General features: G+C 40.8%; 1 protein-coding gene across 1 annotated transcript in view; it reads left to right on the top strand.

Moving 5' to 3' along the window:
• Positions 1 to 19017, top strand: part of hrob (homologous recombination factor with OB-fold) — a 50802-nt gene that overhangs the window by 12813 nt on the left and 18972 nt on the right. Inside the window, exons 3-5 of the mRNA XM_060848868.1 lie at positions 7283 to 8557; positions 14475 to 14558; positions 18573 to 18713. Of these exons, the coding sequence (XP_060704851.1) occupies positions 7283 to 8557; positions 14475 to 14558; positions 18573 to 18713 (1500 nt within the window). The remainder of the gene's footprint in view (positions 1 to 7282; positions 8558 to 14474; positions 14559 to 18572; positions 18714 to 19017) is intronic.

The raw sequence follows: 19017 nt of genomic DNA, 5'->3' as shown, positions 1-19017 counted from the left end.
TTTTAAATTAAAAATCAACTGGAGGGGAAAGTAGTCTAGAGGAGAAATCACTGAATGTTCTCATGGCATTTTCTTAGACCAGCATGTTATGGCGCTAATCAGAGTGCAAACTATAGAAGACCAGATTTTGACCAATGAGATAGGATTAATTACTAATCTCGTGAGAGCAGTTCAAGAAACAGACCATAACATATTTGAATTTTGCATACATTTTGGTGGGAGAAATATGGGTTCGAGACTATATTTTAAATTTAAACAAAAACAACTGAGGGCTATGAGAGTTAACGGAAGTGAACTGGAAATTTAAGGTATAGGTCGATAGTGACATAGTGGCAAACATATGAGGGGATATTTCAGAAAATGTAGAATAGGTAAATTACAACAAATAAGAAATATTAAGGGATGGGTCTACCATCTGTGATTCAATTGAAAATTCTAAAATAGCTTCAAACTTAAAGAAAAAACATATTGGCTGGATAGGTTTGTTCCAATGAGACAAGAAACTAGGTCAGGTGGGAGAGCATTTCAGTGATAGTGATCACAACTCTCAGACCTTAGACCTTAGACATGGAGAGGAATCGGACCAGATGGATGGCAAAGTGTATAATTGGGGGAAGGGGAAATACAATGCGGTTAGACAGGAAATGGGGTGCCTAAATTGGGAACAGATGTTTTTGGGGAAATGCACGACAGAAAGGTAGAAGTAATTTAGGGAGCAACTGCTAATATTGCTGGATAGGTTTGTCCCACTAAGGCAAGGAAGGGATGGTAGGGTGAACAAACCTTGGTGACAAGATGTGGAACGTCTAGTCAAGAGGAAGAAAGAAGCTTATGTAAGGTTGAGGAAACAAGAATCCGACAGGGCTCTATAGGGTTACAAGATGGCCAAGAAGTAACTGAAGAATGGACTTAGGAGAGCTAAAGGGAATCACGAAAAAGCCTCGGTGGGAATGATTAAGGAAAACCTCGAGGTGTTCTACACTCGTGTGAGGAGCATGAGGGTGACCTGAGTGAAGTAGGGCCGATCAGGGATAGTAGAAGAAACTTGTACCTGGAGCAGGAGCAGGTAAGAGAGGCTCTTAATGAATGCTTTGCTTCAGTATTCACTAGTGAGAGAGACTTGTCATTTGTGAGAACAGCAAAAATTCAAAAAAAACATGAGGATAGGTAAGTCCCCTGATTCAGACAAGATATACTCAAGGTTGCTAAAGGAAGAGATTGCTTCACCTTTGGCAATGATCTTTGCATCCTCACTGTCACTGGAGTAATACCAGATGGTTGGCAGGTGGCAAATGTTTTTCCCTTCAAGAAAAGGAATAGGGATGACCCTGGGAATTGCAGACCAGTCGATCTTCGTCAATGGTGGGCAAATTATTGACAGACAGGATTTATGATTACTTGGAAAAGCATAGGTTGATTAGAGATAGTCAGCATGGCTTTGAAAGGGGCAGGTCATGCCCCTCACCAACCTTATTGAATTCTTTGAGGATGTGATAAAACACATTTGAGGGTAGAACAGTGGATGTGGTGTACATGATTTTAGCAAGGCATTTGATAAAGCTCCCCATTCAGAAATTAAGGAGGCATGGGATACAGGGGAATTTGGCTGTCTGGGTGGAGAATTAGCTGGCTCAGAAGACAGAAGGTGGTAGTAGATGGAAAGCATTCAGTCTGGAGCTCGGTGACCATTGGTGCTCTGCAAGGATCTGTTCTGGGACCTCTGCTATTTTGTGATTTTTGTAAGTGACTTGGATGAGGAAGTGGAAGGATGGATTAGTAATTTGGCTGATGACACGAAGATTGGTGGAGTTGTGGATGGCGTGGAGGAGTGTGTCAGTTGCAACAGGGCATTGACAGGCTGCAGAACTGGCTGATAAGTGGCAGATGGAGTTCAGCCTGGAAAAGTGTGAGGTGATTCATTTTGGAAGGTCAAATTTGAATGCTGGTTACAGGGTAAAAAGCAGGATTCTTGACAATGTGGAGGAACAGAGGGATTTTGGGGTCCATGTCCATAGATCCCTCAAAGTTGCCACTCAAGTTGATATGGCTGTTAAAAAGGCCTGTGGTGTGTTGGCTTTCATTAGCAGGAGGATTCAGTTTCAGAGCCGCAAAGGTACGCTGCTGAACACCTCTTACCCAAAGTCACAAATCTGACTGCCCTGGTTGACCCATCGTCTCCACCTGCTCTTGCCCCACTAAATCTATCCCCTCATATCTTGACACCACCCTGTCCCCTCTGGTCCAGAAACTTCCCAAATACATTTGGGACACCACCCATGCCCTCCACCTCCTTCATGACTTTCATTTCCCTGGCCTCCAGTGCTTCATCTTCATGGACATGTAATTCCTGTACACTTCTATCCACCATGGCGATGGCCTCCAAACCTTATGTTTGTTCGTCTCCAGCTGACCCAACTAGAACCCCTCCACCGGCACACTCGTTTGATTGGTGGAACTAATCCTCACCACCAGCAGAGAGCGATCCCCCCCATCAGCAGTCAGCAGAGACTACTCCCTCCATAACTCCCTCGTTAGGTCCACCCCGCACTAATCCACCCTCCACTTCTGGCACAATCCCTTGCCATTGCAAGAGGTGTAAAACCTGTGTGCACACCACGCTCCCTCCCCCCCCCCCCCCCCCAACTTCTGTCCAAGTCCCCAAAAGATCCTTCCACAGCTGACAGATTTTCCTACGTATCCAAACACCTCACCTACTGTGTCTGTTGCTCTCGATGTGGTCTTCTCTACATCAGGGAGACAGGACGCCAACTCGGGAAACGTTTCAGGGAACATTCATGGGACACACACACACACACCAAACAACTTCACCACCCTGTGGCCAACCACTACTTCAATTCACCCTCCCATTCTGCCAAGGACATGCAGGTGGCAGTCTCCACCGCCAAATCCAAGCCACCCAACTACCGGAGGAAGAATGCCTCATCTTCCCCCTGGGACCCTCCAAACATGCGGCATCAATGTCGATTTCACCAGTTTCATGATCTCCCCTATCCCCACATCATTCCAGATCCAACCCTCCAACTTGGCACTGCTTCTTGAACTGTGCTACCTGTCCATCTTCCTTCCTGCCTAACTGCTCTATCCTTTGCCCTGACCTATCACCATCAGCTCTTTCCCCACCTTCCCAGCTACCTGTCCCCCAACCCCACATGCATGCGCTGCACACATTCCTGAGGCAGGGCTTATGCCTGAACCGTCAGTTCTCCTGCTTCTCTGATGCTGCCTGACCTCATGTGGTGCTGGAAAAGCACACTTCTTTTGGCTCTGATCTCCAGTATCTGCAGTCCTCACTTTCTCCCTGCAGTTCTTCAAAGCCCTGCTTAAACCATACATGGAATATTATGTTCAGTTCTGGTTGCCTCATTATAGGAAGGATGTGGAAGCTTTAGAGAGGATGCAGAGATTTACCAGGATGCTGCTTGGACAGGAGGGCATGCCTTGTGAAGGAAGTTTGAGTGAGCTCGAGCTTTTTCATTTGAGCAAAGAAGGATGAGAGGTGATTTGGTAGAGATGTACAAGATAAGAAGTATGGATAGAGACTTCATCCCTGAGTGGAATTGGCTATCACGAGGGGGACATCATTTTAAGGTGATTGGAGGAAGGTTTGGGAAGATATCAAGAGTTAGGTTCTTTACACAGTGGTGTGTGTGTGTGGAATGCTTTGCTAGGAGGGACATTTAAGCAACTCTTGGATAGGCATGGATGATAGTCAAATAAGGGTATGTAGGTTAGTTTGACCTTAGTAGGATAAAAGGTCAGCCCAACATCAAGGGCTGAAGGGCCTGTACTATTCTCTTCGGACAGAACATTAAAAAACTGCAGAGAAGTACTAAAATATTAATTGGGCAGGAAAAATCAGAGTATAGGTGAAAGTTAGCCACAAATATAAAAATAAATAGGAAAAGGTTCTTTAGAGTCGAAGTATCGGCCTTATTAACTGGGGAATTAGTAATGGAGGATAAAAAGATGGAAGATGAATTGTACAGATATTTTGTATTAAGCTTTACCAGAGACAATATAAATTTTTTTGGAATTCTTTGTAGAAGTAACTTGCACTGGTTCCCCTTTATCTAATACATGTATTGTCTTTCAGTTTTCAGAAGGCATTTGATGTGCTACAAATAAGTCATGATTTGGATATGTCGGTATTAGACTGAGATGTACAAATTTAAAAATCACACAACACCAGGTTATAATCCAACAGGTTTTATTTGGAAGCACTAGCATTCAGAGCACTACTCCTTCATCAGGTGGTTGGTTCATCTGGTACCAGTAAAAGATCATTGTATAAGGAATAAGATACTGGAATGGATACAAGTTTAGCTGGGTTAATAGAAAGTAAAGATGAAGAATAAGTAGATCTTTTTCAGGCTAGTAGGATGCCATGAGTAGTGTGCCACAGAGGAAGTGCTGGGTCCTCTACAGTTTATATAAATCATGTTGGATGAAGGGATCGAAAGTATAGTAGCTAAGTTTGTTGAAGACAAAGATAGGAAAGTATATTGTGAAGAGGACAGAAGGAGCCTACAAAAGGATATAAATAAATTTAAGTTCATGGGCAAAGCTCTGGCAAATGGGTTACAAATGCAGCAAAGTATGAAATTGTCCATTTTTGGCAGAAAGAATGAATATGTCTGGATGTAGGTTTGCTCGTTGAGCTGGAAGTTTCATTTTCAGACATTTCGTCATCATACTAGGTAACATCTTCAGTGAGCCTCCGGACGAAGCACTGCTGATGATTCCTGTTTTTTATTTATATGTTTGGGTTTATTTGGATTGGTGATGTCATTGATGTAATTTCCTGTTATTTTTCTCTGACTTGGACCCGAGTTACCAACTCTGTGTTTGTTGATAGAGTTCCGGTTGGAATGAAACAGACGAACCAATGCAACACCCATGGGATTTCCAATATCAGAGTTCTTAGCAGAAACAGTAATGCAGAGACTCGAACAAATAGCTCTGCTAACCATCTAACCTAAACTTTGGGTGCACTACGTGGATGACACCTTTGTCTTCACTAAACACAACAAATTAGAGGAAACATTCAAGACCATCAATAATACCCTTACTGGCATAAAATTAATTTAAAGAGGAGGAAAACAACAACGAACTGCCATTCCTAGATGTCACATTAGAACGAACATGGGGAACTTCATTCCAGCGTCTACAGGAAAACAACACATACAGACCAAATATTGAACTACAGGAGCAATCACCCAAACATCCACAAACGAAGCTGCAACAGAGCATTCTTCCAATGAGCCATTACATCGAGCAAAGGAAAATCACCTATAACAGTGTATTCAAAAAGAATGGGTACCCAATGAACACTGTCCGCAGATTTCTCAGCAACAAACCCAAACAAGCAGACAAAATGCGTCCAGAAAACTTAGTCACTCTTCCCTACATCAAAGACATCTCGGAAATCACTGCCAGACTACTCCGACTCCTTAGCACCACAAACCCACCAACACACTAAAACAGCAGCTAATGAACTTGAAAGACAACAAGCAAAATTAATGTCCTTTACAAAATACTGTGCAAGGACTGTAACAAACACGACATTAGACAAACAGGCAGAAAACTAGCCCCCAATACATGAAAGTCAATTAGTCACAAAATGACATGACTCTCTCTCACTAGTACCCTAACATACGGATGAGGAAGGATACCACTTCGACTGGGACAACACATCCATCCTAGGACAAGCCGAACAGAAACACACATGAGAATTCTTAGAAGCATGGCATTTCACACAGAACAATATCAACAAACGCACACTGACTTGGATCCGATTTACCACCCCCTGAGAGAAAGAACCGGAAATGACATCACCACAGGAAACATCACCACCAAACATAAATAGAAAGCAAGAATCATCAGCAGTGCTTTGGAGGCTCACTGAAGATGTTACCTAGTATGGTGACAAAACGTCTGAAAACGAACCTTCCAGCTCAGTGAGCAAGCCTACATCCAGAACCTCAACATGAGCTACAAATCTTCTCAAAACTCGCTAATGAATATGTCTATTATCCAAATGGAGAGAGGTTGCGGAACTCTGATGTAGAGAGAGATCTGAGTGTCCTAGTACATGATGGTTAGTATGCAGGTACAAGAACTAATCAGGACAGCTAATAGGATGTTATGGTTTACGTGAAGAGAATTGAATGCAAGAATCATGAGATTATGCCTCATATACAGGACATTAGTGAGACCGCATCTTGAGTACTGTGTAGATTACTGGACACCGTGTTTAGGGAAAGATATTAATGGGTTGGAAGCAGCTTACAGAAAGCTGACTAGTCTGATTCCTGGAATGAGGAAAAGCTAGACAGGCTAAGCCTGTCGTTTCTGCAGTTTAGTTGTCAGAGGCAACTTAATTTGAAACATACAAGATCTTGAGGAAACCTGACCAAGTAGATGTTGAAGGGATGTTAGCACTTGTGGTAGAATCTAAAATTAGTGGTCATTGTTTTAAATGGGTGTCTCTTTATTTTTAACTATAAGGAAACATTTTTCTTCCTGAGAGTCTTTGGAATTCCCTTAAAAAGGCAGTAGATATAATGTCTTTATATATTTTAAAAGCAGTGGTAGATAAACTCTTTATCCCCTTAATAATAATAAATCTTTGGGTTACAGAAGAATGCAAAATGGAAATTCAAGTCAGATTGGCCATGATCTTATTGAATGGCACAGCAGGTTTGAAGGCAGGCTGACTGACCTGACCTTGCTGCACCTTATTTATGTACCAAGAAGCTTGAACATACTTGAAATTTTTAACTTATTTTTAATTGTGATATACCCCTTTTATTAATGTTTTGAAATTAATTAAATTTGCTATTAACTCTTGACTGGAAAACCTTCTGATTGGAAAATCTAACCATATTTTCTGATTAATTTCAAAAGTACTCTGATAGGGTATTGCTAAAGATTTATTTTCCATTGAGCTCTGTTTTTGCTTTGTTAGTTTGATTTTTATTTTCAGTGTAGCTGAGTCAGCATCAATAATCAGTTTTGTTTTAATTAAAATCCTCAAGTGATGTTGAAATATCATTGGTCCAGGTGCTAAATCATTCTGAATTTAGTAAGTTTTCTTGGTAAAGTAAATTTTTACATAATTGTCTTGCAATTTAAATTATTTGAGATGAACTAAGATAATTATTTTAAAATCAAATTCTTAAATTTTGTGTCAACGTCCATCAGTTATGTTCTCCAATGATGTATAGCTAATTGTTGTTTTTTTTTAATCCATTGTGGACAGGATTTACTATCAGCTGCGCTGGATGTTGAAAAGACAACTACCAGTTCGTCTGGAGGAAATCCATGTGTTAGGTTAAGACCCATTGCTTCAATTCTCAGGACACCTGCTAACTCATCTTATGAACCCAAGAGCTTGTCACATGGCACCTTAGGTCAGAGGTATTGCCAGTTGGAGTATGGTTGTACTTCAAAATATATGACCAATAATTATCCTACAAAAAGTGCAATGGCAGCATCAATAGATTCTTCTGAATCAAACAACTGGAATAGCAAACAAAAATCAACCCCTGACTTAAAGCAGAGCACCACTGAAGTTGGCTCAGTTGAAGAAATTGATGATTTATTTTGGTCTGACTGTGAGGAGTTGGAGGAGGATGGTAATGTGCCAAATACAACATTGAGGAAGATCAGTAGTCCAAGGTTTTTAGAGAAAACAGTTGTAACCCCTAGAATTATTCCTTCTCCAAAATGTCAAAGAAATGATCTTGCTGTGCTCCCAGCGAAATTACCACGACACGAGAAAACAGACACTGGCAAGAGTGAAAGTTCTAAAGTGACTGTTTCTTGCAAAAATAGTCAAACAATGATTCAGAAAAATTATTCTGAGACTGCACGCAAAACTTCAAAGTTTCATCCATCATTTGAATTTAACCAGTGTCCAACTGCTGTGAGCAACTCCAATTCTGGTGGCATCAGAAAGCAAGGAGACAAAAATTCCTCTGAGATAATTGAAAGTCATGGTCATTCTGCTACACTGTCGAATGTTGTGCCAAGAACTGAATTTTGTAGTTCTATTCCATATGACAATATTAGATCAGCAAAAGAATTAACACCGGTGCCACAAAATCATTTAGGAACAATCATACGAGGGAGTGCTATTGGCTCATGTAAACTTGTGTCTTCAAACCTGCAGACCCCATCTCCACCACAGCAAGTAAGTTCTACAGGTATTAAAAACTGTCTAAATCCAATGTTATTGAGACCAAAGCTACCTCTACAGAACTCTTCAATCCCTAAACATTCCAATGGAGATGTCAAAAGAGCAACTATGTCCACTAGTGATCCTCGACCATTAATTTGTGGTTTTGAAAGCCCATCAGCTGCTATTGGAGCTCAATATTCACCAGCAACAAATTCTGGTTGCGTGGGAACCCCTGTTACCAATCACTTGATTCAGTTGGTATCAGCAGCTAATCGAACACCAGAAGCTGTGAGGTTAGACAGGCCCCGACCGAAGCGACGCTTTCCTGGACCTGCTGGAATTCTTCCTCAACAGGTATGATGGGAGATGCTGTGTTAAGAATGAACCAGTTATTTTGATTTGTTATGTCTAGTTAGTCCCCAAATCAAAATTGTTGTGCAGTACTGTAATTGTGAATACTGCCAGGAAGTAGAAGAAGAAAGCAATGAAATATCCTTGGTTTTTCCTTTCCAAGTAGTTACTTGAGGGACAATTGGGGTGCAATCATTATGTTAATGTGTAGTAATCCACAGGCCTGACTGAGTTTTGGAGCCATTACCTCAAATGGCAGAATTTTTTTCAATTAAATAAATCTGAAATAAAAAGTTACTCTTGATAATGAAGGACATTTACGAGACTGTAATTAAAAATCCAACTGATTCACAAATGTCTTTCAAGGAAGGAAATCTTTTGCCCTTATCTGGACTAGCCTATGACACCAGACCCACAAAATACAAAGATGCCTGAGAAAAGTAACATTCTAACCCTGTGCAGGTCCTGTTCCATTGATAGGGCAGGTTTTGGGGAATGACCTTAAGAGTCCTCAACATTGACTCTGATTCTGGATCCCATGGATCCTATCTCATAAGACCCAAAATGGACAAAGAAACTGCTGGTTGTCATCCCCTTCAAATGATAAGTCAGTGCTTTTTGGAACACCCTATCCCAAAGAGGTCAGTTAGTTTAGTTGGCTTGCAATGCAGAGTGATGCCCACAGTGTAGGTTTGATTCTGCATCGATTTGAGGTTAGCATGAAGGACTCTCTCTCCCTATCAACTTCTCCCATTGCCTGAAGGGTGATGACCCTTGGGTTAAACTCTCTGTCTCTCTGTCCTTAACCCACCCAGCCCACCCCACCCCACCCCTCCAAAAACTAACACTACCTAATGAGAGCCAGCAGCTGATATCCTGGGAGGACAATGGTGACTTTACCTTTACTTTTATTTATTAGAGAGCTCAGGAGGTCCAGTCATTGAATATGATCAAGACAGACTAGTAGATTTCAAGATACTAAAGTCACCTGGGGAGATGGGGATAGTGTGAGAAAATGGCGTTGAAGTAGTTGAATGGCTAAGCAGGCTTGAGGGCCTTGGAAGAAGTATGGAGGGTAGTAAGGGCACAAAACGTACTCTGGATGGAGGGCTTAAGTCAAACAAAAAACTGAATATAATATTTGCTAGCCTTGCTCTGAGGTAGTTAGTGAGCAGTAAATGGATAGCTGGAGAGCATATTCCCAATCGTCCAAAGAATAGAGGGAGCATTATGCAAGGCTTGTTTTTTTTTAAACACATCATTGAGTATTCTGCCCAAAATTGTTGGAAGCCGAAACAGGTTTTAAAGTTTGGAGGAAAAATAGTTGATGACAAATTGAAAAGGCAGGGGAATGTGAGAGCTGTCAGTATGTGCGGGGGCCAGTCTCTCTCGCAATATAATTGCTTGCCTTTCTTCACTTCCATAAGCTTCTATCAATAATCTTTGCATTTTCCTTTTCCTGACATTGGTAAATTATACACAAATTTTTCATAAATTAAGATCATTACTGTACCTAATGTACTTTGCTTTAATTTGACCTCTGCTTTGCTTTGCCTATCCAAGTTGAAGATTATTTCTAGAGATTCAAGATGGAAATCATTTGTCTTTTGATTGAACTTCATTAATTATTTCAGAAGTGTCATTCATCTGATGAGTTTACTTTGGTGGTGATGCATTACTAATTCTATGTAAATTTTCCCTATTCAGTTCTGCCGTGTGAAACAACCACAGAAATAAATTTGTAATTAGGTGTATTTAGTATTAGTACCAATATACAATAGGATTATTTTCAGTATTAAATCATCTGTCGGCATTGCATTGGTCGTCCTGTATCTCAAAGCTCCTAAGTTTGATAGGGCAACCTTTTGAACATTTGGGTATTGTATAATTTACCTTAATATGAAACTTTCTCAGTCATTCATTATTCAGTCAAACACACACAAAGTAAGTGAAATGACTACTTGTATTTCCATGTCCTGCTCCTCCTGGTACTTAACTAGAGAATTAAAAATCGCCAGGTAAGCTAATTGCTACTTGTAAAACTAATGGGTGTACTTTGCTATCCAGTATTGCTTGACATCATTGTCAGCTGTCCTCCAATTTGAAGGTGATATCTGTTCAGGGTTGCAGGTTTCTGATTGTCTTCACTGGACTGAACAGCCGATGTTTAGATCTATGGACATTTGGGTCAGGATACCCTATGAAATAGTGGGATTCAAAATTTCTTTCCTCTTCTATAGCTGCTCTGTCTGCTTCCAAGAGAGCTTCAGGGTGTTGTAGCATTTTCTCTCTACTCCCCTGGAATGCTTGCCATGGGTACTGTTCGGGTACTGTTCAGCCACTGAGACTGTGCCAGTGCACTGTGGTTGATTTTCCAATCTTGCCAAAATGTTTGTGGAAATGCCTTCAAGAAAGATGATGATATTTGTTCAGACGTCCTCTCATTACACTGAGGATTCAGCAGCAGCATTGCTGGTATAATTTATATAATGCAGTTGAGTTGCAGAGGCATAGTTCAGGTCTTGTGCTAAATAATTAGTGAGGTAACAACAGCTGCTTTGTACAGTGGGACATTTATCGATTGGGAGATTTCTTGTTAAATGCTTGACGTCTTAATTTGCAAATGGATGAACTGGCGGAGCTCATATGATCAATTTATTTCATCGATGATGGACTCTTGAAAGAGGGTGTGTTTTCAAAGTCTATGGAGGGAGGAATATTTGACTGACCAAGCGTAAGGTGATATGAACTTAATACGGGCACTTGAATTTCCTTAAATTATTTTAGTTGTATGATTGATAATACTGATATTCCATGGCCATGTTTGTGATAAACTTGATATTAAAATATTATTGACTGACTATAACATATGAGAGAGGAAATCGCCTGTGATTGTTAGCACTGCTGCCTCACAGCGCCAGAGACCCAGGTTCAATTCCCGCCTCAGGTGACTGTCTGTGTGGAGTTTGCATATTCTCCCTGTGTCTGTGTATTTTTCCTCCAGGTGCTCTGGTTTCCTCCCACAGTCCAAAAATGTGCCGGTTAGATGAATTGGCCATGCTAAATTGCCCCTAGTGTTAGGTGAAGGGGTTAAATGTAGGGGATTGGGTCTGGGTGGGTTGCACTTCGTGGGTCGGCGTGGACTTGTTGGGCCGAAGGGCCTGTTTCCACACTGTAAGTAATTTAATCTAATTGGATAATGCACAATCCATATGGGTGGAGGTAAGAAGTAACAAGGGGAAGATGACACTAGTTAAGAGTAATCCATATACTGTTCTTTAGGACTATCAGGGGTTTGTTTGAAACAAAAGGTAGTACAATAATCGTAGTTGACTTTAATCTTTGTGGAGATTGGGTGCGTTTAAATTAGTAAAGGTATCCACAAATGTTCACTGTGTATTTGGACAGATTCCTAGGGCAGTATGTTGCAAATCCAACCATAGCTCAGGCTGTTTTCAATCTGGTATTGTGTAATGAGGCCAGGGGAATTTCGAAGTCAGTTTGAGGGTCAAACATCTATACTAATCTTACCTTACAAAGGAATGAAGGCACTGTTGGCTGGAGTGGTCTGGAAAAGGAATATAATATAAAAGTTGGTTTAGGATCAATGAAAGACATGACTCGGAGCAAAGATAGATCCTGATGAGGAAAAAGGATTCTAGGAAGGGCAAAAACATGGCTAACCAAGTAAGTTAAGGATTATATCAAGTTTAAAGGAAAGAAACAAAATGTGGCAAAGTTTAGTGATAAACCAGAGGATTGGGAGAGTTTCTTTTAAACTAATGAAAGATGACCAAAAGACACTAAAAATAGATAATAAACTGTGGCGCTAAACTAGCAAGTAATATAAAAACAATATACACTTAATGGTAAGATCCTAGGGAGTGTTGCTGAGCAAAGAGACCTGAGAGTGCAGGTTCATAGTTCCTTGAAAGTAGAGTTGCAGGTAGATAGGGTAGCAAAGGAGTTTTGTATGCACTCCTGTATCGATCAGAGCATTGAGTATAGGAGTTGGGAGGTCATGTTGCGGCTGTACAGGACATTGGTTAGGATACTGTTGGAATATTGCGTGCAATTCTAGTCTCCTTCCTATCGGAAGGATTCAGAAAAGATTTACAAGGATGTTGCCAGGATTGGAGGATTTGAGCTATAGGGAGAGGCTGAACAGGTTGGGGCTGTTTTCCCTGCAGTGTTGGAGGCTGAGGGGTGACCTGATAGGCATTTATAAAATCATGAGGCGCATGGATAGCATAAACAGACGATGTATTTTCCCTGAGGTGGGGAGTCCAAAACTAGAAGGCATAGCTTTAAGGTGAGAGGGGATAGATTTAAAAGGGACCTAAGGGGCAACCTTTTCACGCAGAGGGTGATGAGTGTATGGAATGAGCTGCCAGAGGAAGAGAGAGAGGCTGGTACAATTACAACTTTAAAAGACATTTGGATGGGTATATGAATAGGAAAGGTTTAAAGGGATATAGGCCAAGTGCTGGCAAATGGGACCTAGATTAGGTTAGGATATCTGGTCGGCATGGACAAGTTGGACTGAAGGGTCTGTTTCCGTGCTGTACATCTCTATGACTCGAAGAGCTTCTTTTAAATATATAAAAACAAAGGGAGCAGCCCAAGTGAACACAGGTCTTTTAGAGCCCAAGGCTTTGAAAATAACAGTGAACAAAGAAATGGCAGAGAAGTTAAATAAATATTTTGCATCAGTCTTCACAGTAAATTCACCAACAGCATTCTAAATTACTGTATAATGGAGAGTGGTAGGAAATAAGTACACTAATTATCACCAGAGAAATAGTTTTCATCAAACTAATGGGTCTAAAGGCTCTTCAGTCCATCAAAAGATGGACTGCATCCTGGGTTTTTAAGTTACTAATGAGTGTCTGGTCAATCATGATTCTATTGAATGGAGGGGCAGGCTCAAGGGCCAAATGGCCTATTCCTATTTCTAGTTTTGTGGTCTTATTATTATTATGGTAAATGTGGAGAGGTTATTGTCCCATGCAGGTTTGGACTAGAAGTGGAGAAAATTCTTCTAAAAGTAGTGTATCAGTTGAGTTCTTTACCATAGAAGGCTATTGAGGTTGGGATGGTAAGTGTATGCAAGGCTGAAATAGGCAGAGTTTTAACTAGTCAGGGAATCGAGGATTATGGGGATAAAGCAGGAAAGTAGAGGAGGGGATTATCAGCTAAACCAGAAGCTCACTGAATTGTAGAGGAGACCTGATGGACTGACTAGCCTACTTCTGCTTCTATGTCTTAAAGTCCAGCTTTTCGTTTCCTTTGTGTTCATAGTAATTGTGTACTTTACTGGGCAGCACGCTGGCACAGTGGTTAGCATTGCTGCCTCACAGCGCCAGAGACCCGGGTTCAATTCCTGCTTCAGGCGACTCTGTGTGGAGTTTGCACATTCTCCCCGTGCTTGCGTGGGTTTCCTCTGGGTGCTCCGGTTTCCTCCCACAATCTAAAAATGTGCAGATTAGGTGAATTGGCCATGCTAAATTGCCCCTAGTGTTAGGTGTAGGAGTAAAAGTAGGGGAATGGGTCTGGGTGGGTTGCGCTTCGGCAGGTCAGTGTGGACTTGTTGGGCTGAAGGGCTCGTTTCCACACTGTAAGTAATCTAATCTAGTAAATAAAATAATTAACAATGTTGAACATTTTTAACAATATAGTTCCAAGGCTTGTAGCTAGATATTTGAATATGTATCCTTAAAATGTCTACTAGTAATGAGGAACCATACCAATACATTAGGCATGTATTCTGTAACAATAAAAGGACTTTAATTCCAAATGTAATTTTTAGTTTATGCAGCATGGACTAGTGTAATTGAAACTGAAATTGAAGCTGAATTTGTAACAAACTCTTTAAAGCATGTTGTCTGGTAATTTACTGCTCACCATGCTTGTCTTCCAGCATCTTGGGAAAAACCTAGATGATGTCTTAATTTCAGATCCACAGACGCCAACTCATGGTGCAGTGCCAAAGCTAAGGCCTCAGGTAAGCCTGCAGACAGACCTGCACAGTTTCTAGAAATATTACAATGTAGCTTGTTGCCTGGCATATTTTCATGTACATTCTGTGAAAGATGAGATGAAAGTATATTGCATATCCCTAAGGTGTCCCTCAGAGGGTGGTGGTAAACCACTGTCTTGAAGTGCCACAGTCCATGTGTTGAAGCTACACCCACAGTGCTGTTATGAAGGGAGTTGTAGGATTTTGACCCAGTGACAGTAAAGGAACAGCAATTGCTATTTGAATTCATGATAGTATCTGAGCTTCGAGTAGAATTTGTAGATGGTAGCATTGCTATGCTGCATGTGAGTTTCTAAGGAGCAAAAGTTGCATTTCTGGAAGGTGCTGTCAAAAGAGGCTTAGTCCGTTACTGCAGTACATTTTCAATATGGTACACACTATCACCACAATGCATCAGTGATGGAGGGAGTAAATCGGGGTGCAAATCATGTGGAGTATTGGTGATGCACCCCTTCAGGCAAGTGGGAGTATTCCATCACATTCCTGATTTGAGCCTTGTAGATCATGAACAGGCTTTGGGGTATTGGGATCTGAGTTGCTTGTTGTAGAATTCCTAGCCTCTGACCTGTTCTTGAAGCCACTACACATGTATGACTAGTTCAGTTCTGTTTTTGGTCAGTAGTAGGATGTTGTTAGTCAGGGGGGGAAAATCAATGATTTTGCAATGCAATTAGAGGTCATGCAGTGATGGTTAGCTTCTGTCTTACTGGAGATGTTCATTTCCTGGCACTTGTCAATATGTGCACACATGGTACTTGTCACTTGTCATCCCAAACCTGAATATTTTCCAAGTATTGCTGCATTTGGACATTGGCTGCTTCAGGATCTGAGGACACTCCATCTTTCCAAGCTATGTTCCCAATGTCACAAGAATCTAAAGACCTCTGTCCGGCACAATCTTTACAGTCCCATATTCACTTGTTTTGACTTTCCATTTCATATATTGACTTGTACCAAGAGTAATCTCCACATTACTACTTTGAATGCACTGCTCGCCAATTTCAGACCTCTTCTGTCTCACTATGTGACTCACTCCTCAGAAAAGATGAACCAATTGTAGAGCTATTAACTTGGCTTTGGCTGCACTTCTCAGTTTAGCCATTGCTTTCATTGTTATGTTGAACTCGGCAGTAGTTGGAAAGCGACACCGCATTGCCTCTCAGTAGCATGTTCCTTGAATGGTCCAAGCACCTACCAGTCTACAGATGAAGTGACTTTTTGTTTCTGGAAGCTGCTAATATGCACTAACTTCAGAGGTCAGTGCAACGACAGGAAATAGATGTTACGTATTTCTGGGGACTCCTACATTATGTGCCTGGTTTTCTTTTTCCTAACTACTGATATGTCACCCATTCCTCTTGTAAAGACTATGCTTTTTTTTTTGTTTCTTTTTTTCAGTCATAGACTGAAGTGAGAAAAGAACTGTTTTCAAAGCCAGGGATTGTAAGGAGTGCTGTATTATTTGAAGTAAAGTAACTTGATACTCATTATGAGCACTGATTGCACAGCTGAGGGTTACAGCAGTAGTTGTCGATCTCTGAATCCAAATGTTGTGTACAAATGGAGCTTTGGCAACCATCAATGGATTGGTCATGAGCCCGCAAACCAATGAAAATTCAACTGCCTGCTAACAACTTTGTGACTGGTTCTCGAATTGCTGAGCACCTTTTGGAGCTGTAAACAAAATTATTTTTTGGACCACCATCAATTTAGGAGCTCTCTTTCTGTTCACTAGAGTAAATCACTTTAAGCCTGAAGAAAACTAATTCGTAGTTATTTCAGTGACTGCTGTAAGCTGTAGTTTTTAATTAATAAGAGATTTTCTAAGTTTGTCAGCCACTTGGGCTCTTGCAAACATCCTGAGAAGGATGACTGGGAGGGGAGCATTCTGACACGAATCATCTCAGTAACCCTTGTGCAAAGAAACCACTGAATACTTTACCTCCTTTTATCTCTCTGTCCAGAAGCCTGGTCTTTGCTTTCTGGCATCCTGGATATAAAAGACAGGTACATAGGGGAATTGTGTTCTTTTTTAAACTTTCAGCTTTTGTGACGACTTAGAGTCATAGAGATGTACAGCATGGAAACAGACCCTTTGATCTAACATACCCATGCGAATAGATATCCTAAAATAATCTAGTCTCATTTGCCAGCATTTGGCCCATATCCCTCTAAAGTCTTCCTTTTAGACCCATCCAGATGTCTTTTAAAAGTTGTAATTGTGCCAGCCTCCTCCACTTCCTCTGGTAACTCATTCCATGCACGCACCACCTTTTGTGTGAAAAAGTTTTGCCTCACAAGTCCCTTTTAAATTTTTCCCCTCTCATCCTAAACCTATGCCCTGTAGTTCTGGACTCCCCTAACTTAGGGAAAAGACTTTGTCTATTTACCCAATCCATGCCCCTCAGATTTAATAAATCTCTATAAGATCACCCCTCAGCTTCTGAAGCTTCAGGGAAAACAGCCAAAGCCTATTCAACCTTTCCCTATAGCTCAAACCCTCCAACCATGGCAACATCTTTGTAAATCTTTTCTGAACCCTTTCAAGTTTTACAACATCCTTGTGAGACTTAATTTCCAGCATGCTACCTGAGTGAATCTTGACGACACCATCACCCCCACCCCACCCTGCAAACGTTTAACGTGTAGGTGGCCGCAGCCATGAATGTGTTATCCTCAAAACTGTTAACCTCCGAGATGCACCTCAGTTCTTCCAGAGGCTGCCTGAGTTCCATAAGATGGAGCTCGAGAGGTTGCAGCTGACTATAATCACAGGGCATGCAATGCATGCAGACATGTACACTCCTGATCAGAGTTGCCCTCTAGTCTATTAGATAATAAATATTGCTGCCCTTTCTTAAAATCAGAGACTTGCCATCTGTTGAAATTTCTTAATTATAGGAAGCTGTCTCAATGTTTTACTTAACCCTTAATTTCAAAGTTTTGCTCTTTAGACTGACTGCTTATCTTTGGAGCGAGGGAAAAGAAAGTTACAATTCTCACCAGCCAATTAATTTCCAACTTTACCTTATTTTGTTGTTTTCAAAGTTGTGTGCACACATCAATTCCAGTTTCTGACTCTGCTCAGTCAAAACAATAACCATGGAACTGAAGACTGGCTTTATCAGTGTCTTTTCACCCCACTGCATCCTTGTACAGCAGTATGCCACCTCAGTGAAATGGTGAAGATGATAGGTCCTTCATTTTGAAATCTTCTGCTTGCAGGCTACAGTGGTAATTACTAGCCAAGCATCTGGTAACTGACTTAACACTGCAATTAGCTCATCAATCAGGATTTAGAAAAACATTTACAGTACTTTAGGCATGTTCATTAGGTGGCTGCAGATTGTCTTTGCAATGAGTAAAAGTCCAACTTGGTACAGGCAAAGATTGCAGCCAACAGCAAAAATGGTTAGGTTTGTTCCATCAAAGAAACAATAAATGGAAAATACTTAAGGCTCTAGACAGGGCACGGAGTCAGAGGTGATACCAAGTTGTATCTTGGTTTAAGTAGTAGCAAACGCGAATAAAAGATTAACAAAAATGGATGATTAATTGTGAATATTGACGTCCATAATTCTTGAAATTGTTTCCCAGAAAAAGTGCCTATTTTACTGCAAGTCATTCTTAATATTTTGTTTTTTTTTCATGAAAAGCCATATTCTATTGATAGTTGGATGAGAAGCTGCATTCTTTTATTGATTTATTTTCATTCATCCTCCTTTCTCTTAACTGCATTCTTCCCTTGAGGGGAATATATATTCTACAAGTTGTGTGTGAATGTTTGCTGTAATATTAAAGATTGATGACCCAACAAAGGGCTACAAAGAAAGCGCAGAGCAGGATTGCCAGAAGTCCAAATGGGAATTGGAAAACTATTTGGATTTTTCAGTACTGTGGATTGATGAATGTGAAAAGTGCTTCTCAATATTTATCTACATTGTTTCATTGTGAATAATCTTTCAATCTCACATTAAGGAGGTCCCTGGTTCTCAACAATCTGTTGAAGATGACTTTGGTAGAGGTCCGTGGGCAACCATGAAAGCAGATTTAAGATTGGATGAGGAAGATGCTGACTGTTTCCTTCGAAGTTACAGCATTGTCATGGTTCTACGAAAGGTATGACTTACAAAAATACTTTATAGTCGTGCTATCATGTCTAGCCTTTTGGTTTACAGCTTATTCTCTATAATATTCACATGAGTACAATGCAATTACATCTGCTGTACAAAAATCTTGAAAGAAGCCCTAATTATACGGACAAATTCAGATCCCAATGTGGCAGTTTATGAATTTGAATTCTTTCTTTGTGGTTTGTTCACGAGGTGTTCCGAGCAAGGCCCACATTTATTACTGATTTCTAATTGTTTACAAAAGGTGGTGAAGTGTTGCTGCCTCAAACGATTCCTGTCCATATCTGGAA

Source organism: Hemiscyllium ocellatum, chromosome 32 (genome assembly GCF_020745735.1).
Source record: "Hemiscyllium ocellatum isolate sHemOce1 chromosome 32, sHemOce1.pat.X.cur, whole genome shotgun sequence".
In the NCBI taxonomy this organism is placed as follows: Eukaryota; Metazoa; Chordata; class Chondrichthyes; order Orectolobiformes; family Hemiscylliidae; genus Hemiscyllium; species Hemiscyllium ocellatum.
Note: the sequence above shows the minus strand (reverse complement) of the source record. Positions and strands in the feature narration are given on the sequence as shown.